General features: G+C 55.7%; 2 protein-coding genes across 6 annotated transcripts; one reads left to right on the forward strand and one right to left on the reverse strand.

Annotated features, from left to right (window-relative positions):
* Positions 1-3,829: 3,829 nt before the first annotated feature.
* Positions 3,830-12,778, reverse strand: CHRD (chordin). Its single transcript, XM_082393929.1, is given in 24 exon segments — positions 3,830-4,028; positions 4,380-4,482; positions 4,645-4,799; positions 5,388-5,490; positions 5,963-6,066; positions 6,343-6,399; positions 6,516-6,609; positions 6,688-6,960; positions 7,284-7,397; positions 7,836-8,056; positions 8,403-8,559; positions 9,203-9,322; positions 9,447-9,553; positions 9,713-9,860; positions 9,937-10,019; positions 10,104-10,244; positions 10,360-10,501; positions 10,860-10,947; positions 11,071-11,170; positions 11,267-11,395; positions 11,534-11,663; positions 12,142-12,428; positions 12,431-12,463; positions 12,466-12,778. Coding segments are annotated over 24 exon segments (3,102 nt in total). The 5' UTR covers positions 12,626-12,778; the 3' UTR covers positions 3,830-3,975.
* A 303-nt stretch (positions 12,779-13,081) lies between these two features.
* Positions 13,082-19,922, forward strand: THPO (thrombopoietin). Of its 5 annotated transcripts, none has more exons than XM_082394148.1 (7): positions 14,837-14,854; positions 15,890-16,089; positions 16,185-16,381; positions 16,616-16,743; positions 17,036-17,122; positions 18,626-18,793; positions 19,029-19,922. In XM_082394148.1, the coding sequence occupies exons 2-7, from the start codon at positions 16,001-16,003 to the stop codon at positions 19,692-19,694; spliced, it is 1,335 nt and encodes a 444-aa protein (XP_082250274.1). In that variant the 5' UTR covers positions 14,837-14,854; positions 15,890-16,000; the 3' UTR covers positions 19,695-19,922. The 5 variants fall into 5 exon arrangements, with proteins under 5 accessions (XP_082250275.1, XP_082250276.1, XP_082250274.1 ...); XM_082394151.1 differs by lacking the exon at positions 14,837-14,854 and having other exon boundaries at positions 14,879-16,089; positions 19,029-19,109; positions 19,226-19,922; XM_082394147.1 differs by lacking the exon at positions 14,837-14,854 and having other exon boundaries at positions 14,881-16,089.
* The last annotated feature ends 1,503 nt before the right edge of the window (positions 19,923-21,425 follow it).

Consider the following 21,425-nt stretch of genomic DNA (forward strand, 5'->3'; position numbering starts at 1 on the left):
TCTGGGGAGGGGACCTGGTTGGCCAATGGGATAGGGATGGAAGGAAGAAACTATTCCCTAGGAATCATTTTGTGCCCTTTGCATGCAATTAGTAGCTATTGATAAGTGATTAAATTGATTACTTGTGAGATGAATTGTACATAATAAAAGGCCCTCTGCTGTTTCTCCACGGGATGTTTCTCCCCAGCCTTCCTTCTCTGTAGCCTCGTGTCTTGCTGCTTACTATCTGCCACCCCAACTCTCCCTCCAGACCCGTATAAAGAATATGTCTCTGCTGCTACCCACTTAGAAGGCAGAAAGGACTACAGAAGGTTGGGTTTTAAAGAACAAGTTCATTGCTTTTTTTTTAGATTCACATAAGGGAGAATAAAACAGAAATGAAGGAAGCTGAAAACTTCACATTCTAACAAACGTGGATAAAAATAATAGATGCGGTGTGGATGCTCTGCTCTCTCTCACATAACACACTTCAGACGTGTGCGCGCGCGCATGTATACAGACGCCAATGCTCCCAAAAAGCACCCAAAAAAGACACAAACTTGCCTCTGCTTTCCTGTCATCTTCCCTCATCTCCCCTCAGAGTGGGGGCTGGTCAGGACCCCAGGACTCCATGGTAAGCACCAGGGCCACCAGGGCCACCAGGAAGAGTGGCAGCAACAACAGGCAGGTTCATGAGGTCCACCAGCTACTTGGCAGTTGTCGGCCCAGTACCCGGACAGCAGCCTCACTGCCCCCTGCCTGGAGAAGGACTCAGTGGGATCCCTGTTGCAACTCTCCTCCCACTGGCACCTGCTACCTCCACCTGTCCCCCATCTTGTCCCACTGCACAAATGGAGAGTGAGGACTCTCTGTCCCCACAGTAGGGCCAGGGACTCAGCCAGGCACGGGGGACTCCAAAAGAGGAGGAAAAGGCGTGGCGTCTCACAAGAAGGCTGTGTCTCAGCCCAGGATCCAGCCCAGCCAAGGTAGGCAGACAAGAAGGGACATGAATGACTCCTCCCAAGGGACAGCTGGGGCCCTGGCCCACCAGGAGACAGCCCCACCAGACGACGTCTACTGCCCCCAGACGATGGGACAACTCGCAGGCCTGCCCAACACCCATCAGCTGAGGAGCTCGGACCCCGCTGGTGGGCTCCGGTCAATTCGCTGAAAATCAAATCACTGAATATCAACTTGCCAAGTTCCCTGATTTGGTGAGGATTTTTTCAGACTTTCTGGGGGTTTGGCTCCCCTGCCACTTTAAATGCAAAGGATCAGATTTCCCTTAAATGCAATCTCCTGCTTTCCTTATTTGTGCAGATTTACATGTGTTCCAGCTCCTGAGTTGATCATACAAATACCCTCAACTGGGTCAAGGAAGGCATCACAGCCCCTACACAAGCGGGAACAGAGGTGCTACAGGGGCAGGACCCAGAGTGGGGCTCCAGCTGGAAAAAGGAAAACTCAGAAAAATACTCAATGATTTCTTTTTTTTTTTTTATAAAGTGACATAGGCTTTTTTTTTTTTTAAAAGCAATTCCTTTATTTTTATTATTTATTTATTTATTTTTGGCTGTGTTGGGTCTTCGTTTCTGTGCAAGGGCTTTCTCTAGTTGCGGCAAGCGGGGGCCACTCTTCATCGCGGTGCGCGGGCCTCTCACTATTGCGGCCTCTCTTGTTGCAGAGCACAAGCTCCAGACACGCAGGCTCAGTAGTTGTGGCTCACGGGCCTAGTTGCTCCGTGGCATGTGGGATCTTCCCAGACCAGGGCTCGAACCCGTGTCCCCTGCATTGGCAGGCGGATTCTCAACCACTGCGCCACCAGGGAAGCCCTCAATGATTTCTTAATAGTGGTTATCTAGGGGTTGGAATTCCTTCTTTCTAACAGGTGAGTTTTTCTTTCTTTTTCACACATTTGTGTATTACCGTAATTATTCACAGTGATTTACTTTTATGATGAGCAGAAATAATTCTGGCAGCTCCCTTTGTTCATGAGCTCATATATCAAGGCCAAAACAATGTTATAAGGGCGACTCCATTCTCAGACCTCCATGATCATTCCACGATCCCTAAGAATTTTTCCACTTTTGTCATCTGCAACAATGTCTCTCCAGTATTCCAGAATTTGCTCTATGTTTTTTCCTTCACTCATCCTCTTTGACTACCTAAAATCTGATGAGCTAAAATGTGCCCCTTCCAGCATGCCTGGTGAACTCCCTCCTTGTCCCAATTGTGTTACTTTATGAAATTACCCCCTCCTGTCCCTTTTGTTGTGTCAGAGGTGTCACACTTTTGTTTCTCTATCTCCCATTATTTTTATAAAAGACTAAGGGTGAAATGCAATGAAACAGTTGTTCGGAAACTTTTTTGAAAGCAACAAACTCTTGTTTAGAATGCAAACTCTTGTTTAGGCTTTCCCACAAGTTGAGAAGCTGACGTGCGTTTTAGAGTGGCGGACCCTGGACTCCCCACTCCCAGTAAGCACCTGGGCCGCCTCTCTCCAGCCCCCATTTCTCCCTCAGCCCCGAGGAGGCATCTTCTGCAGTCTGTAGTCATAAATTACTCAAATACCCGCCTGGACACGGACTTGGCCCAAAGTGAACTGGCAGCTGCCAGCAGCGCCACCATGCGATGGCTCCGAGTGGCTGTTCATCGTGTGACATGCCCCAAATCCCATGTGGCATATAAAAGATGGCCAAGGGAAGTCACTGGAGAATGCTGAAAGGTGACTCTCAAGTAAAAAGTGGCAAAGTGGAGGGCTGTATGTGAGGGAGTTTTCTCTTCAAAACCCAGGTGTATCAGAACCACCCCCATTTCTCCTCTGACCGGAGCCCCTGTTTTTACATTCCGTCTCCTTCTGCCGGAGAAGCTCGGAAGCCCAGTCAAACTCTCTGCAAAGTAGAAGGCCTGACTGACCCCAGGGTAACAGATCTAATTTTAAATCCTACCAGCAGGGCTTCCCTGGTGGCGCAGTGGTTGAGAGTCTGCCTGCCGATGCAGGGGACATGGGTTCGAACCCTGGTCCGGGAAGATCCCACATGCCGCGGAGCAACTGGGCCCGTGAGCCACAACTACTGAGCCTGCGCGTCTGGAGCCTGTGCTCCGCAACGAGAGGCCGTGACAGTGAGAGGCCCGCGCACCGCGATGAAGAGTGGCCCCCGCTCGCCGCAACTGGAGAAAGCCCTCGCACAGAAACGAAGACCCAACACAGCCAAAAATAAATAAATAAATAAATAAATAAATTTATAAAAAAAAATCCTACCAGCAACAGTTGTGAGACACTATAATATTCAGCAAAAATGCCAGCCCGGGCAGGTCACTGGAAACTAGTGTCCAAATCCTGCTTCAGGTTGCCTGAGTTCTTGAAGCTCTATTCCATGTCAAAGACGGCCCAAGCCCCTCTGCGGAATCCGGGCATGCCAGCCCCCTGCTGTGCCATCCTGTCCCCTTCCCTGGGGCTCTTCCCGCTCCCCAAGGGTCAGAGGGAAGCCCCAGGAGCCGGTGGCCCTCTCTCTCCCTGCCTACCCTCAGACCCTTCTCCACTGGGGCTCACTCAGGCCCCTGGTCACAAAGAAACAACCACTAGCCCAAAGACTGGAAAAAAAAGTTTTAATAAATACAAAAATCTCCAATAATGACTCTGCTCAGCTCAGGGGCAGCAGGAGTGAAGTGGGGGGACCCTTGGTGCTGAGTGAGGATAAATTAAAAATCGCAACAAGCCAGTGACATTATGTACAGAAGGAAAGGGGTTGGGCTTCCAAGGCAGAGGCGAGAGGGTGACAAGGCCGAAGCTGGAGTGGACATGGCACTGGTCGGCCCTGGCTACCCCTCCCCCTTGTGGAGCTGTGGTTCCCAGAGGTAGTGGGGGAGGGAGAAGAGGCAGAAAAGAGGGGCCAAAGGCACTGGATTTCCCGCAGGAGAATGCGGGGTCCTCGGCGCCCCTCCTCCCCCAGCCCAGGCCCCATCCTCTTGGTCACGCGGCCTTCTGGCTGCTCCCTAGGAGCCTTCAGCTTCTTTCTCCAGCTCTGGAACTGTCCTGGTGTCTGCAACTGCTGGAGACAGAGGGAGTGAACTTTAGAAGAGGAGTGAGGGAGTGGGGTGGCAGGGAGGACACAGCAGAGCTCCTCTGTTCTGGTCCCAGAAAGGTCAGAATGTTTTAAGCAAGTCAGCACACACCAGTTGCATGACTTTAGCCTAGTTGCCCGATTCCTCTGAGCGCCAGAAATCTCATTCCTAAAGAAAAGGTAATCGAGAACAAGTCCACAAGTTTGCTGTGACGGGGGGACGGGGTGGCACTTGTGCAGCAGTGGGCGCTATTCCCGCCACGTGGCAGGGGCTCCCTTCCCTCCCCAGGCGTCCCACAGGCAGCCGGGAGCTGCTGCCCCAGACCCCTCACTTACACCGCCGCCGGGGTGTGCAGTGGGAGCAGCAGCGGCTCTCCTTCCCTGGGCCGCAGGACAGTGGCAGTGAACAGTCATCCCGCTCACAGTGGGGCACCCCTGCCTGGTGCAGGACAGACCAGATCCTGAGGGTCCCTGAGGCGCTGGGGCACAGCGGCCTTCAGCCTCTTGGGGGAAGCCCGCCCCCAGGAGCCTGCCCTCCCTGGGAAGTTGCCCTCCCCCAGGCCAGGTCCCCAGTGCCCGCCTCACACAAGCCCTCACTTACCCCACATCTGCAGGTGATGCAGCTCATCTCCCCAAAGGGGGGCACCGAAGGGTGCCAGCTCTGGCTCTCCGGGAACCACTGCCCTGCAAAACGGCAGCCCCGGGGCCCATCAGCCTGCATGGGGTCCCCCAGCTGGGGGTGGGCCCCTGACCCCACTGTTGGCAGGGAGAGAAGGAGGGAAGGAGGAAGAGGTCAGTAGATGTGAGCTCTGTGAGGGCCATCCAGGTTTTATTCGTCACCCAGCAGTTTCTGGCACTTAGTAGGTGATAAATTGGATGGATGGATGGATGGATGGATGGATGGATGGATGGATGGATGGATGGATGGATGGAAGGATGGAAGGATGGAAGGATGGATGGATGGATGGGTGGGTGGATGGATGGATGGATGGGTGGGTGGGTGGATGGGTGGATGGGTGGATGGATGGGTGGATGGGTGGATGGATGGGTGGGTGGATGGATGGATGGATGGATGGGTGGGTGGATGGGTGGATGGGTGGATGGATGGGACAGGAACTGGATCCCATCACAGCCCACTAACACATGCACATTCTTTCCAGCGCGTGTAGATCCCTGGCTCCAGGCTAGGCACAGAGCAATGCTGGGTAAATACTGAATTAGCTGAGACATCCCTTCCATCCACCCTCACTAGGCATCCCCTCACCATGCATCCCCCCCCCCGACCCAGGACAAGGACAAAAAGCCTTATCTGCCCCAAGAAGCCTCAGTGCCCACCCCCCTCACCTGGACACTGTTTGCAGCAGTCAGTGGGGTTGGCACGGACAGGCTGGGCACAGGCCAGCCGGGGACACTGCACCTTCTCACAGTGCACCTCTCCAGTGCCCCCCTGTAGGGATCCATTGAGTGAGGGGTATCAGGAAAAAGGAGGAGCACATAAGCCTCCTGCTTCCTCCCTCTCCTTTCCCATACCTCAAAAGTAATACATCCATGGCCTTTTACTCAGAGGCCCTGGGCTGGGGCTTTTTATGTACCTGAACTCAAATCCTCATTGTGGCCCTGCAAGGTAGGTGCTACCACATCTGCTTATGGGAGAGGAAAGTGAGACTCAGGGACGCACAGAAAGTGCCCAGGGTTACATGGAGCTAGTCAGCTGGCAGAGCCAGAGTTCACACCCAAATCAGCCCCTGCCCTTTTCCTATATGTAGGAAGCCAGCTCTCAGAGCCCAGGGAACTCTTCTCATGTTATTTTGATCCCTGAGCCCTCCTCACCAAGACTGGGCTTTCCTCTCCTAGCAGCCCCCTCCCCAGCTCTGCAGACTCGCTGGGTTCCAGCACCAGAGAAGACTGGGCGGCCATACCTTGCAGGTGCAGACAGCGCACTTAATTAAGCCAAATGGGGGCACGACAGGGTGCCACCGGGTGCCCGCTGCCCGCCAGCTCCGGTCGCCATCAAAATAGCAGCCTGGTGGGGGACAGTGCCCAGCTGCCATTAGCACTGAGTTCATTGGCTGGGCCCACAACCAAGGACTGAGCCTCAGGCCAACCCCACAGTAGTCTAACCCCAGGGCCCACTTGTGGGCCAGTGAATCTGATGAAGCCTATCAGGTGTCACTTGTAACCTGTGCCCCTCAGCCTCCCTCCGCCCCCATATACACTCTCCCCTTCCCATCCCCCCACCCCCGTCCCCATCCAACAGCTCCTCTGGATTCCCTACCCCTCCACGCCCACTTCTGCTCACCCTCTCCAGGGTCCCTGTTCTTCGGCAGCCCCGGCAGGTCTCCGACATCTTGCTTCTCTGTGGATCCAAAGAAGTAGTGAAAGCAGACGGTGGCCCCCTCCTTCCCTCCCCAGAGGCCTCACCCCCACGCGGTGGACCCTCCATTACCCTCTCTGCTCCTGCAGGGCACTCACCCAGGCACACAGGGCAGCACTGGTCCGGCGCCTGCACCGGGCTTGGGCAGCTGGGTGGTGGGCACACCATGGGGTCACAGATCACCGTGCGTCTCTACAGGGAGAGGTTGGGGGTTGACTGCAATCCTGCCCCAGAACCCAGGCCCCAGTGTGCCCTTCCAGGGCCTCCTACCTGGCAGGTGCAGAGCGAGCAGAGCGGGTCATAGTTAGGAGCCCAGCGAGCCCCATGGGGGCGCTGCTGCCCCTCGAAGAAGCAGGTGTTGGGGTCTCGGAGCCGCCCGGGGCCACCAGGTTTGGCTGGCGCTGGGGCGTCTGGGCCCAGCACAGCGGGCAGCGCAGCCGCCTCGGCCACCACTGCATCCAGAGCCCCGGGCACCCGCACTTCTTCGGCCCCTGCCGCCGCCAGGCGCAGGCCGCCCGCCTCGCACTGGTTGGTGATGTGCACCTGAGAGGAGAGGCAGGTTGAGGCAGCGCCCGGGCTCCCCCTTGCGTCTCCACCAGCAGCGGCCAGTCAGCCCAAGACACCCTGAGCGCCCCTGCACCCCAGGAGGATGCTATTATCCACAGCAAGCATCCCAGCTGCCAAGGACAGATGGTCAGCTGCTAGCCTCATTAAGTACCTCGTCTGGCTTCATCCTCCCGACCAGCCAGGAGGGAGTGTGTGTGATTCTACCAGCCCCGGAGTTCAGAGAAAGCAAGGGACTGACTAAGGCACACAGTGCTAGCCCAACCCCGGACCACCCCCTCCGGCCCGCACTGCCTGCCTACCTGCCCTTGCAGCTCCCCTTGGGGGCTACCCTTGGTGGTGATCAGCAAGGAGGCAGAGCCCTGTGCCAGGTGCCGCAGCAGCTCAGGCTCCAGATCCTTCACCACGCCCTGGGCCTGTGAGTAGACAGAATCAGGGACGGGAACAAGGCACTCTAGGGCTGAGCCTACCACTCCCAATTCGTGGGTAAGGACACTGAGGCCCAGGGAGATTAAGTAAGGCCTCCAGGATAGCAAAGCCCAGCAGCAATGGTGTAGAGCACAGAAGCCAGGTCTCTCTGGCCCCGATTCCATGGCAACCCACCCCACGTCGGGGGCTTGGTCCATCCCACATACCCCTCTGGAGGTTCAGGATATTACATACTATCCAAGAGATCCCACCAGAGTAGGATGCAGGAGAGAGGATGGATAATAAAAGGCTGAGTCAGATTCATACCCAGGTCTGTCTGACTCCTGAGGCTGCCTGCTCTCTGCTTCTCCTGCCAAAGGCCCACACAGCCTTTCATGCGAGAAAGTAGATCTTTTCCAAACTGCCTCCCACCATCACGTCCTCACCTCTGGGCCATAGAATCCCTTCAGCAGCCGCCGGGGCCCTGGCATCCCAGGAGGCCCGAGGAGGTGGGCAGTGATGGTGCCCTGTTCTGAGCCACCAAGCCCAGCCAGCAGCACTTCATAGTGCAGGTGACAGTGGGTATCCAGGGAGAGCCAGGCATGCCCTGCTGCCTGGCTCTGCACGGGGGGCAACACCAGGGCTCCTGCCAGGGGCACAGGTAGTGCTGGATCCAGACAGAGGAGAGGTGACAGATGAGAAGGTGGCCTAGAGCAGCGACTCAATCCCGGCATTCCCCGTCTCCCCCAACACGGACTCCACAAGCTGCCAGGCACTGTCCACAGGCCCAGGGCTGGGGCGGCAGCAAGTGAGAGCCCTGCACCGTGTGCGGTAACAGGGAGGGTCTCCCGGCAGGGCCACCCTATACATCCCCACCTTCTCCAGATGCCACCTGGAGCTCAGGCACAGAGAAAGACAGCACGCCAGGCTCCGGCCCTCTGGCACCATCCCTCACATGCTTGAGCCACAGGTTAGAGGACACCAAAGGGCAGGCAGACCCCCGGAGCACTCACTATCATGGCGGGCGCTGTGCCCACTGTAGGGCAGGGCAGCCACGTGCCCCCGCAGCTCTCCATCTGGGAAGTCCTTGGTGCCCACGTTCAGGAACAGCTCATTCTGCAGCAGCATATGAGCCCCCCGGGCACCCAGCCCAGGGCAGACACCCACAGCCTGGGGGGCAGGGAAGGGTGAGCCCCAGCTGTAGCCTGCCAGGTCCCAGATGAACCCCTCCTCAGCTTTCACACAAGCCCGAGATTCTGAACCCTTTCCATGTTTTGTGCCCCCACTAAACCCATACACACTTCCACACACCAGTAACACTGGATAAGAACCTGGCAGGCCCAGGTTCAAGTCCCTTCCCTGCCACTTCCTACCTATGCACCCATCTTGAGGAGTTACTTAATCTCTCTGATCCTTCACTTCGCCATCTATTAAATGAGTACTGTGAGGGCCAAAAATAACAGAAGCAAGACAACCAGTACAGTTTGTGACACATAGAAAGGGTCAATAAATGGCAGCCACTGCTATCACGTTTACTGTTATATGATCTGCTGCACTGGTCTCCCTGTGTAACTCCTTCCACTTGACATGAGCTTCCGAAGACAGGGGCCACATCTGATTTTCTTTGTACTGCAGTCTTTAGCCTGAGGCTCACTAAAAATGTGTCCAGTGAATCAATGCATCAGTGAGAGAGCCTGTGAGTGAGTGAACGATGCGGAACATCCCTGCTCATCCAACATGGCTTCCCACAGCCCCCTGCACTGTCAGCTCTGGTGCCTGGGACCTGCAGCTCTACTCTGCCTGAAGCACTCACCATGTATCCTCCCAGCTGGAGTCCAGCCATGTGGCACAGGACAGTGTGCTGGTTCCTCCGCTGAGGCTTGGTCTCCAGCGTCATGGCCACCACCTCACTGCCTGTACCTACCACCTGTACCTGGAGGGCAGGGTCAGGGAGGGCAAATTGGAGTAGCAGAGAAGGCCTGGGCCCTGAACCATTGCAGGCCAAAGCCCCGCCCTGCCCTGCTGCCCTCCCACCTCCTCCATCCCCCAACTCTTACTTGGTAGATCAGGGAGCCGTTTCCTAGCAGTGTAAGGCTGGCTGAGCCGGCTGCACCTGTCTGAACGGGGATCAGGGCATCGGCCCCACAAAGGACACTTTGCAGAACTGCAGAGGGGCAAGACAGGTGGAGGCAGGCTTGCTGCATGGCCATTCACACCCCCAGCCCCCAGGATCCCCTCCTATACCCCACCGGCCCCTCCTCTGGCACTTCTCTGTGCCTCTCAGTTGTGTGTGCCCGGGGTGCCAGGCTTCGCCCTGCCTCACCATCACAGCTCTGCCTGGCAGCAATGTGTCCACTGATGCGCAGCCCTGGCCCACTTGCCCTCTCCAGGGCCATCTGCAGCTCCCCCAGCACCAGCCAGTCCATCTCCTGGGCTGTCAGGTTGGGCAGCACTTCAGCAAAGCCCGGCTCCTGAGGGCAGAGCAGGGTATGGTGGGCACAGCAAGAGGCCAGAGCCCGTGGCAGTAACAGCCAGACCCTTGCTCACCTGGGCTGAGGCATTGGCCTGGAGCTCTCGTAGTAGCTTCCCCTGGTGTAGAATCTGGAGCCGCAAGGGAACCTGGGCTGGTCCTGCAACAGCCGCACATGTGGATACCTCTGAAACATAGGTGATCTCCCTACCCTCCTCACATGTGCTGCCCCCATCCCACTTACCCCCACTCCTGGCTTCCAGCAGCCCACGGAAGAGCAGCAAAAAATGCAAGGAGTCCTCTGTGTCACTGAGCGTGAGGAGGGCAATGCCCCCTATGCCCTGCTGTGGGGGGCCTTCCAGGGTCAGGATGGCACTGAAGGTCTCTGTGGGAGAAAGGACCATGAGAGCCCACCAGAAAGTCCCCTCCTCAGCCCACTCCATTCCTGGGGGTAGAGAAGACTCCAAACTTCACGTCCAGGAGCTGTTTGCTCCCCTCACCTGCGGCCAGGGCCCGATGCCGGATGAGAGGCCCCCAGACCTCCCCTGAAGGGTGACTGGGTGTCACGAGTGCCACATGCAGCTGTTCTGCCCTAAGGAGCCGCAGAGACAACCGAGGCACTGCTCGCCACACACCACAGACCTGGAGCAGAGAGACAAGACGACTCTGCTCAGAACGCAGGACAGGCCTGCTGAGAGGCCCATGTCTGGTGAGGAAGGAATATGGGAAGCTGCCCCCAGGCCCTCCTAGGAAGTTTGAGAAGGGGCCCTGGAGCCAGATGCCAGGGTCCAAATCCTGGCTCCACCACTTACTAGCTGTGTGACCTTGAGCAAGTCACATTCTGCTACTGAGCCTCAGTTCCCTCATCTGTAAAATGGGCATCATAATGTCAGTGCCTTTCTCCCACTGGGCTGCTGTGAGGACCCAAGCAGGTAATGCAGAACATGCTCTCAGCACAGCGCCCAGACTGGATAAGCACTCATAAACGGCATCATCTCACCAGGCCATCTTGGGTAGGGGCTGCAGGGTGTTCAAACAGGATGCTGCCAGTGGAGTCTGAGAAGCGGATTCGGGTAGGGCGGTCCAGCCTGGAAATGAGAGTCCCCTGAGCACGGACTCTGAGCCTAGGCCAGAAGCAACCCCTCCAGCCTCTCCCAATTCTCCCTCCCTGGCCCCCAGCTGACCCCTCCTCCCTCCTTCCCCTTTCTCACCGCCGGTAGGAGATGGAGAACCGCAGACTAGAGCGCAGCAGTGACACTCTGGCCCGTGCCACCGCTTGTGACCTTGGCCCTGTCAGCAGCGCCACGAAGTCTGTGAGGGAAGGAAGATATCCCTAGTACCGTCACCCGCTGCTGCAGCCCGGCCCCAACCATGACCCCAGTCCTCACTTACCCAGCCCCTGCCTACCCGTGTGGCCGTCTCCACGCCCCCGATCCTCAGCTCCCGGCTCCCCGCGGTCGCTGTAGCTTCGGTGCTCTGGGTCCCGCGGATACTCGAAGGCCAGGCCCGTCGGCTGCTTTTCCAGACCGCTGCGCTCTGCACCGGGGGTGGGGGACGCGGGTTTCAGCTGGGCACGAGGAGGGCCAGTTGGCCGCTCCATTCGCTCCATCCGCGTGGCCCAGGACCAAGCATCGCGGCCCTGCTGCCCTCCTCTCACCGCGGAGCGGGCCTTACCCTGGGGGCAGGTCTGGCAGCAGTGTCCAGGCAGCTGGCGCGGCTGCCCGCAGGCCAGGGTTGGGCACTCAGGTTTGATGTTCTTGCAGCTGACCCTGCCCGCGCCCCTTGCGCGGCGACCCCACTGAGGCTGCTCGCAGAGAAGACGGGAAAACCGAGTGAGGGCAAGACGCCGTTGGTGAGACTCAAAGGCGAGCCGGGAGGAGGCACGGGACCAGGGCAAGGTCGTCCCACGGGGTGAGACTGCTCTGTTACATACAAGCTGCATAACTCTAGACAAGTTACTTAACCTCTCTGGGCCGTAGGGTCCCTATCTGAAAAATGGGAGTAATGATAGTATCTATCTAGCATGGTTGTACTAGGAGTTAAGCGAGAGACAGACGAAATGGAGTTGGCAAAGAGCCTGCCACACAGTGGGTGATCAAGAATAGGCAACACCTGAGACTTGAAGGGGGCGCTTCCTCCCCGCTTCCTCCGTCAGAAAAATATCCCAAATATCTGCAGACTGACTTCTCTTTCTTCAGCAACTCCGAGTCCCTCCGACGTCCCAAGACCCCAGCGGTCCCCGACCCGCGAGGGCCCCGGCCACGGCCATTGGGTCCACTCACCGCCTCGCAGGCACACAACACGCAGCGCATCACCCCGAAGGGCTCCCCCAGGTCCGGGTGCCACGTCTCGTCCAAGGCATAGACCTTCCCGCCGAAGGAGCAGCCTGCGGGGACGGACTTGGCTGGAGGCAGCTGTCCCCCTCCTGCCGTGTGCCCGCCCCGGGCGCTGCCGGCCGGGCCCTGGGTCCCCGGGCGCGACGCGCCTCGCGGCCCCCGCCCACCCCTCCGGGCCGCCCGCCGCACCGAGCCACCTGCGCCCGGCGCCCCCTCCGGGCGGGCGCAGACTTGCCCCGAGCAGGACTCCCCGCCCGCGCCTCCCCCGGGGCGTCCACCTACCTGCTGCTCCCCGAATGGGCAGCGGCTCCTTCTCGGGCCGGATGGGCAGCGCTGGGTGCTCGGGGCCGGCGCCGCGGGCCGGCCGGGAGCAGAGCAGCAGCAGCCCGAGGAGCAGCAGCGGGGCCGGCGGGGCCGGGAGGCTCGGCATGACGCGAACGGGACAGCTGGGGAGGCGGGAGGGAGGAGGGAGCTGGAGAGGGAGGAGGGAGGTGGGAGGAGGGCCGGGCCGGGGGCGGTACGGCGGGAGGGGGCCGGGGCCAGGGCCCGAGCTGTGCGGCTAGGGGCTCGTCGGGCGGCCGCGGAGTCGGCGCCGCGCCGGGCGGGGCGGGAGGAGCGGCCGGGAGGAGCGCGGGCGGGCGGGCGGCCGCTGACCCGGGCCGTACGCGGCTCTAGTGCCCCGGGCGACGGCTCTGGCCCGTTTTATGCCCCGCGCCCGGCGCCCCGGCCGGGGGCCTCCTCCTCAGCAAACGGGGCGGCGGCGGCGGCTCGGCGAGGGGCCGGGCTGAGCCCGGGGGGTCCGGCCCAGCAGCAGCGGCCCGGATCGCGAATGGGGGAGGGGAGGGAGGGGCTGGAACCGGGCAGGGGAGGAGGGAGGGGCTGTAGGCGAAGGGGGAGGGGAGGGGGAGGGGAGGGACCAGGGGGCGCAAAGAGGGGAGGAGAGGCGGGTCTGGAGCACCCCCTCCCAAGCTGGACCAGGAGGTGCGTGTCCGGCCCAGGATGGGAGCCCCAGACCAGGGAGGGGCAGAGACTGCCCGAGGCCTGGGCCGGCCACTGGGCTAGGACTGGGTTCCTGCAGGAAGGATGAAGAATTGTCTTTAAGGATGACTACGCGCAGAAAAGGCCCGTCAACTCATCTTCGCCTGACGCTGGGCCCACAGCACCTCTCAAACCCCACACCACTCTCACTGCCTAGCCTGTGTCCTACCTCTTCTCTGAGCTCTCTCCTCATTCTACTGTTCCCCAGGATAGGAACTTAGCCAGAAACAGATAGTATCCCCTTTCTGTCTGGTGACAGTGTTTCTCTCCCTACTGTTACCTGTGCTCAGGCCCATCCAACCATCATCATCCCCAGCCTGACGCACTTTCCCACCCTCTTCCTTCACCCTGGGGACCCTCTGCCTCTCCACCCTACCCACAACCTCTTTTGTCTTGGTTTCCTGGTCATGATAGCCTCCCTGTCCCCCCCCCCCCCAACTCTCCCACCATCCTCCCAACCATCCCAGCACCCTCCTTCCTAATCTTGGGAGGCATCTCGTCTGGCTGAACTGGAGAATTCCGGGATCTAGGCCATACTCTTTAGCAGACAGCCCCATCCTGGGGAGGAGGAGCAGGAGACAGCCTGAGGAAGAACTGGGGGGGAGGGGGTGATGGGAACAAGGTCAGGCCAGGAGGCCCCTGAGGACGGACTGTGGGGAGAGTGGGACTGAGGGGAAAGCAAAGGAACTAGAGCCAGGGCCAAAGGAAGAGGGGGGCCAGCGGGAGGTATTTGCGGGGGAGGTTCAGCAGCTGTCTTTCCTAAGACAGGGACACATGGGCCTGGTTATTCCTCTTGTCACATGTGGAGTGGCAGGAGATGGAAGAGGGAGAAAGACCAGGCAGGCAAAGAGGGCACTGGCACAGAGATAAGTGGGCTTAGCCATCGGAGCCACTGGGCCCCAACAGAGTGGTACCTGAGCACAGCTTAATCCAGCACAGGCACCCTCTCAGCTTGAAGGCCTCTCAAACTATCCAAACTGCTTCCTGGTAACACTGACCCCTGACAGGGTCTTCTGTAATACAGGCGACACCCACATTCCCACTTGCAAAGGGGGCATAAGACATGACCCCCAGAGGGTTATTGGCGAGAAAAGCAGGAAAGCAAGAGTCCTAGTAGATTTTAGCAGCAGGTGTGGTGTCCAGGGAAAAGAAATCTGGACACCCAGGAACTGAGAGACCCACCAGTCTAAAGCCAGACCTCCGTGCCCTTCCTCAGGGACAAAAGTGTCCTGCCAGAATCCTCCTGGAAAAAACCTGTTTCCCTCCCATCTTCTCCCCCAACCAGGTCCCAGGTTTCCCATCTCCTAGGGAAAGACAGATCCCCCTGTTCAAATCCTCTGTGTGGTGTGCGTGGGTGGAGGAGCTGGGGCTCCGCTAGCGAACCATGGTCCAGGCAGGGGCTCCAGGTCCTGCGCGGGTGGGAGGAGAAGGCGTCACTTCCGGGGGCCATTGCCAGTGTCTAGTGGCTCCCTGCTCTCTGATTGGGCAGAAGTGGCCCGGGCAGGCGTGTGACCCCACTGCCCTGGAGGGGCTATGCCCCAGCGCCACCTGTTTTCCTACCCATCTGCTCCCCAGAGTGCCGCCTGCTCCGCACCTGGGTCCTGGAGCCCTTCTCCACCCGGTGAGTGGCAAGCAAGGTTTGGAGTTAAGTGAGGGTAGGAAGGACAGGAAAGAGGAATTGGGCTCTCTGCTGGGGGAGGGGCAGGCAAACTGGAACCTACAGGCACTGACCTTTGTCGAGAAGAGTGTAGCCTTCCCAGAATGGGAGGAGCAGGACAGAGCAGGGGTAGGGGGTGGGGTGCTGGGTTCTGAGGGACTGATCACAGACTTGGTGGAATACAGCACAGTCGCGGCTGGCCCTAAGGAAAGGGGACATGGGCCCAGGGAGAAAATAAGAAAGGAGGTGTTTTTTGGACTTAGGGAACATAGCATCAAGCTGGACACAGCCCCAATCCCCATTCTTACCCAGTCATTCCTAGTTAGCTCACGAGGTTCTGAATCCTGGGGCTGGGGAAGCTGGGCCAGGCAAGCCAGGGCACAAGGAGAGGGTAATGGGAGGAGGGCTCATGCATGTTGACAGACCTACAGGAAATCCCAATATTGAATCAGGTGCAGGCCTCTTTGCACAACTTGTGAAAGAAGGAGGAAGCCATGTGTGGGGTCCTGCAAAGGAACCGGAAGGGGTCTGCAGAGGGGGCAGGGAGGAAGGTGCAGGCTAGGAGACAGATATGGTGGGTGTCTAAGGCGAGGTAAGCCCTGCAAGGTGGGCATCGTCTCACCCAGCATGTGCTCATTCCTGGGCAACTTGCTTCAGGAAGGAAGTTCCAGGACTGTTAGCCCATCTCTTCACCTTGGATAACCCAGTATTTCAGAGCTTAGAGTGCAAAGAAAAACTCCAAGAGGCTTTGTATGTTGGGGTAAATAGAAAAAGAATGAGAGGTTAATTTCTCCCACACCGCCTTCTCAATCTTTTAATCACCGACCTTTAGTAGTTAAGTTTCATTTTTGCCCAATTTCCCTCCTCAACCCCAGTCCCCAAGCTACCCCTGAGCACATCGTACATGTTTGCTAGCTCCTCGTCCTGGCCCTGTATCCCATTTCCAATCTCTTCTCCAGGCTTGTGCCACAATGCTTCCCTTCTCTATCTCCATCCCAGATTTTCTCCAACCAAACAGGGTTGCTCAGACTTTGAGGCCAATTAGATGTGTGTGTATATATCCTGTCCTGCTGCTCTCGGCAGGGGGCAGGGGCACCAGAGCCGCCTCAGATGTCCCGAGGAACCCTGACAAAGAGATGCCGTATGCTACCATCACAAGATGATGTGGGAGCAGTCCGAGCTTTAGCAGTTCTAGGCTGGTCAGCATCTCACACCCTCCCAGCATCTGTTCCACCAGCCAGGCAGAGTCTTTTCCTTGAAACTCGATAATGTTCATTATTCCTGTCACTTGCAGGATAGATTCTAGACCCTCCTTCTTGGCCCACCTGTGCCCCACCTGTGCCCCACCTGTGCCCCACCTGTGCCCCACCCCACTCTGCCCAGAAGTGCAAGAGCCCAAGCCGCCTCCATGGCCCCAGGACGGATTCAGGGGAGAGGCCCCATACAGGGAGCCACTCCAACCAGACAGCCTGGCCAGAATGGAGCTGACTGGTAAGAAAACCCTTGAGAGACCTAGGGCCAAATCAGAACTTGGTAGAGGGGAAAGAGAAAGGAGATGTGCTGTGGTGCGGGGGCAGGGGGACCTCAATCTCCCAGGAATAAGGCCTCTGAGCGGCAGATTCCCTGGATTTCAGGTCTGGGTCCTAAGTGGGAATTCCTGGACAACCACCCAACAATGATTTCTTCCTTATCCACCCCTTTCAACCTCACCTCTCCTCATCTAAGAATTGCTCCTCGTGGTCATGCTTCTCCTAACTGCAAGACTAACTCTGTCCAGCCCGGCTCCTCCTGCCTGTGACCCCCGACTCCTAAATAAACTGCTTCGTGACTCCCATGTCCTTCACAGCAGACTGGTGAGAATCCCCAAGCACTCTCCCCACTATCCACCTAACTGGTGAGATACCCTGACTCCCATCACTTCCTCTCATTCCCTCCAATCACTACTCTTCCAATATTGTCTTCGGTAAGACCACCACCCCCTGATTACCACCCCTTTACAAGGATTATGGTTTACAATCAAACCCTCTCTTAAAAGCTCTAGTCTGGTTATATTACTCATGGAAGCCTGTCCTGGTAATTGGGCCACCATAACCCCATCTATTTCAGCGCCCTCTCCACCATCCCCCTACCAATCTTTTTCAACAGAGCCAGTGCCCAGACGTTAACCCTTTGTCCACACCCGTCCGGCTGCCTGCTGTGGACTTCAGCTTGGGAGAATGGAAAACCCAGACAGTAAGAAAGCCATCCTTTTCCTTGGTTTCCCGAATCCTGTCTTCATGTGTTTCCTACTGATTCCCATGGATTTTTCAAAATTCCTGAGCTCCCTAAAAAGATCTCACCTTCAGCTTGACCACCCTTACCCAACATACATTCTACTATGGGGATATCCTCTGGACAAGATGATGGCTTGTGGTCCAGTATGTAAAATAGAGTCAAAGTTGACCACCATGAAAAGCTGGATAGAAGTCTCTCATGGCCATGCCTTTGACCTATTTCTGTTCAACCTTCTTAAGTTAGTGTGAAGAAGCAAGACTGATCTGTCATCCTCAGATGACACAAGACTGGGACACACAGCTAAAATAACAAAAAACAGGATTAAGTTTCAAACTGCTAAAAGGCTAGGTCAAAAACAAGGTGAAATTTAACAGAGATGTATATAAAATTCTAGATGTGAAAAGTAATTGAATAAAGTCCTATTCCAGCTTTCAGGCCACAGTGTCCCTACTTCCCTCATATAAACTTCTAGCCCTAGTACTTACTATGAAAAGGACCTGGGAGGGTTGGATTGACCCCAAACTTAGCACTGTAACAACATTATTGGAGTAGCTACTTAAAAAGGTAGGGATCATAGGTGGCTTTAGATGTTTAACATCCACATTGTAGAAATCTTCCTAAAAAACTCTATTCTGAGTGGACTGCACTTAAACTACTGCACTGAGTACTAGCCATCCTCTTTTAGAAACGTGCTAATTTACTCAGAGGGACCATATTAAACTAGCATGTTTCCAAAAGGAGGAAGCAACCTGAACAGTGAGAGGTTAGAAAATATGTTATGCGAGGAATGGTTTAAAAAAATAATAAAGCTTGTGTGATTAGCTTGGAGAAGAGTGTCAGTCTTGTGGTAGAGCATGAAGTGCTTCAGTCTGAGACTCACTCAGGAAACCTACCAGGAGGGAGCACTGCTTAGAAGGTCAGCTCCTCTACCCTCAAGATCCCTAGAATTCCCTTGCTTCTCTCAGGTCTTCTGGGGGACTGGGCCAGGGAGGAAGGGTAATTGCTAGTGATCCCTTGTAGTTTCAGCTCTGCCATTTATCAGCAAGCCCCTTCCCTTCATCTTTATAATCTTTATGATGGTCTTATATCTACATTAATTTTTTTTATATCATATGATCCTGGTTTTGTAGCAGAAAGAGTAGATTTGCAGCACTAGAACCAAGAGGTAAAAGCTATAATAGGGCAGATTTCAGCACAATGTAAGAAAAAAAAAAAAAAAGAGCTTTTCTCACTGAAATTACATGTGAGACCTGGCTGCGTTACTGGACACTGGCGTTATTCAAGCAGAGGCTGATGACCAATTGTCGGGAGACTGAAGGAATTCCTGTACTGGGTGGGACCTAGGTCCTGTCCAATTCTCAGCTCCTATGATTCATTCTGCTGGCTACTCTTACAGGCTCCCCACCCGCTATTAGCATACCCTTTGAAGCTGTCCGCTTCTCTTTTCCATCTCTTTCCCAGGAGCAGACCAAGGCACAGGACGTTCTGGGAGCCGCGACCCTTCTGCTGGAGGCAGTGATGGCAGCGCGGGGACAACTGGGACCCACTTGCCTCTCATCCCTACTGGTGCAGCTTTCTGGACAGGTCCGCCTCCTCCTTGGGGCCCTGCAGGGCCTCCTAGGAACCCAGGTAAGTCCCCAGTCAAGGGAACTATAGAAGCTTTCTTTTCTGACTCGGTCCCCTCAGAAGACCTGAGGGAAGAAAGGGGAATTTTAGAAATCTTGAGGGTGGAAGAGCTGACCTGCTAAGGAGTGCTCCCTCCAGCCACAAAGCCTGGGTTCTGGTACCTTATCTTTCCCACATAGACAGGGAGGCATGATATCTGGCCCAGGTCTCTGGCCTCAGGCCCATCCTCTGCCCTCAGCTTTCTGCACAGGGCAGGACCACAGCTCACAAGGATCCCAGTGCCATCTTCCTGAGCTTCCAACGACTGCTCCGAGGAAAGGTGCGTTTCCTGCTGCTTGTAGTGGGACCCACCCTCTGTGCCAAGCGGGCCCCACCTACCACAGCTGTCCCGGGGAACACCTCTTCATTCCTCACACTGAACAAGCTCCCAAACAGGACTTCTGGATTGTTGGAGACAAACTCCAGTGTCTCAGCCAGAACTACTGGCTCTGGACTTCTGAACAGGCTGCAGGGATTCAGAGCCAAGATTCCTGGTCTGCTGAACCAAACCTCCAGGTCCCTAGACCAAATCCCTGGACACCTGAACAGGACACATGGACCCCTGAGTGGAATGCACGGACTCTTTCCTGGACCCACACCCAGGGCCCTAAGAGCCCCGGATATTCCTCCGGAAACTTCAGACATGGACTCCCTGCCACCCTACCTCCAGCCTGTAGAGTCTCCTTCCCCAGCCCATCCTCCTCCTGGACAGTACACACTCTTCTCTCCTTCACCAACCTTGCCCATCCCCACGGTCCAGCTCCAACCCCTGCTTCCTGACCCCTCTGCTATCACACCCAACTCTACCAGTCGTGTTCTAGTTGCAGCCCACCCTCACTTCCGGAATCTGTCTCAGGAAGAGTAAGGTACTCAGGCACTGCCGACATCAGCATCGCCTCCCAAGTACAATCCCCTTACTCGGAGGAGAGGCCCTGGGAGACAACTGCAGCTATACAGGCATACCTCATTTTATTGCGCTTCATTTTATTATGCTTTACAGATACTGCATTTTTTACAAATTGAAGGTTTGTGGCAACCCTGTGTTGTCAGATGATGGTTAGCATTTTTTAGCAATAAAGTATTTTTGAACGAAGGTATGTACATTGCTTTTGTTTTTAAACATAATGCTATTACAGTTAATAGACTACGGTATCGTGTAAACATAACTGGGAAACCAAAAAAAAACAAAAAATTGTGTGACTCGCTTTATTGTGATATTCACTTTATTGTGGTGGTCTGGAACTGAACCTGCAATGTCTCCGAGGTATGCCTTTACCAGATTTCCTGCTTTCACCTGAAACCCAAAGCCCTGGTGAAGGGAGACATGCAGGACAGAAAAAGTATAATTTTTTACTACATGCCATAAAACTACAAAAGCTATTTTTTTTTAACTATTAATAATGTTCACCAGAGCAGTTAGTTATCTCTGGTCTATTTTCTGCACGATTTATAACTTACTATTTCTTTATATACTCTTTCTCATATGATAATGCTGCAAAGGCCTGGCCTGGCCTAGCTTCTGAACAGAGGTAGGGCTTATGACAGAAAAAAGCTTTGGTTTTCTGCTCAAACTAAGGTTAGTCTCTTTACCCCCTTTATTATCATTCTTAATGGGGCTCTGATCTCCTTTTCTTAGGAGATCCTTACTCTTGAGAAATGAATGAGAAGTCTCTCAGAAAAGCAGTTCCTACGCAATAGACAAAACTGAGACTGTATAAAGACAGAATAAACGAGAGGACCCAAAAGCTACCTGCAAAGCGAAGGGAAGATGTTCTTGTGGGCAACACATCCCCCCTCCCTGAGAAAAAGCTAACAGGAAGCTTTGGAGAGCCTTACACCCCAGGTAAGGCTGTGCAGACGGGTCAGTCAGACAAGATGAGACCTGGATGTGACAGCTGAGCAAACAGCCAGCACTTCAGCAGCTCAGCAGGAAGCTTCACCAGGCGTGGGTTCCTGCCTCCCTCCTGTGGAGGTCAGGGGGAAATGCAGGAAGTGGCTTGAGTCAGTCTCCTAGAGCTCACACAGCAGGAGGGACAAGCACAAGTCAAGTGCAAGTTGAAGGCTCATTTCCCAATTCCCAGAAGTGTATAGTATCTAAAAAGCAACCCTGTGTGACACCATAAACTCTGCCAGGGGATCTCTAGAAAAGAAGCCAAGCTTATGGGGCTTTCTGAATAAATGCCACCATGGTGCTTGGGAAGCAGAGGTTTATATTGCCCCAAGCACTCCATTGCAAAGGTCAACACTACCTCTAGAGGTGTCTGTAGGAAAACTAATGGACGCTTTTTCCTCTCTCACCTCAACTCCCCAAAGGACAGGAAAAGTTAGCATGTAGGTAGAGGAGCCAGAAACCTAGGGCTCCAAACACTACCACAAAACCCCAGGGTCATTAAAGGCATTCCAAAACAGTAGAATGAAAGCCAGTATGTCAGGAAACTTATGCACATTATCTTTTTTAACACTTACACATCTCTATAAGGTAGGTATTATCATCTCTGCTTTACGGATGAGGAAACAGGCTCAGAGAAGCCCGGCAAGTTCCCAATGGTTTCACAGCCTGTGAACAGGAAAAGAAACACCCTAGGATGACTTAGTC

This window comes from Balaenoptera borealis (genome assembly GCF_965194805.1).
Source record: "Balaenoptera borealis genome assembly, chromosome: 5".
In the NCBI taxonomy this organism is placed as follows: domain Eukaryota; kingdom Metazoa; phylum Chordata; class Mammalia; order Artiodactyla; family Balaenopteridae; genus Balaenoptera; species Balaenoptera borealis.

Bases quoted from the DNA above. Each gene is read 5' to 3' on its own strand.
- THPO (XM_082394148.1), top strand. From the start codon at position 16,001: ATGTCCCGAGGAACCCTGACAAAGAGATGCCGTATGCTACCATCACAA. The intron at 16,090-16,184 runs GTCAGCATCTCA...TGTCACTTGCAG, and splicing joins GCTTTAGCAGTTCTAGGCTG to GATAGATTCTAGACCCTCCT. The intron at 16,744-17,035 runs GTGAGAATCCCC...CTTTTTCAACAG, and splicing joins ATGTCCTTCACAGCAGACTG to AGCCAGTGCCCAGACGTTAA.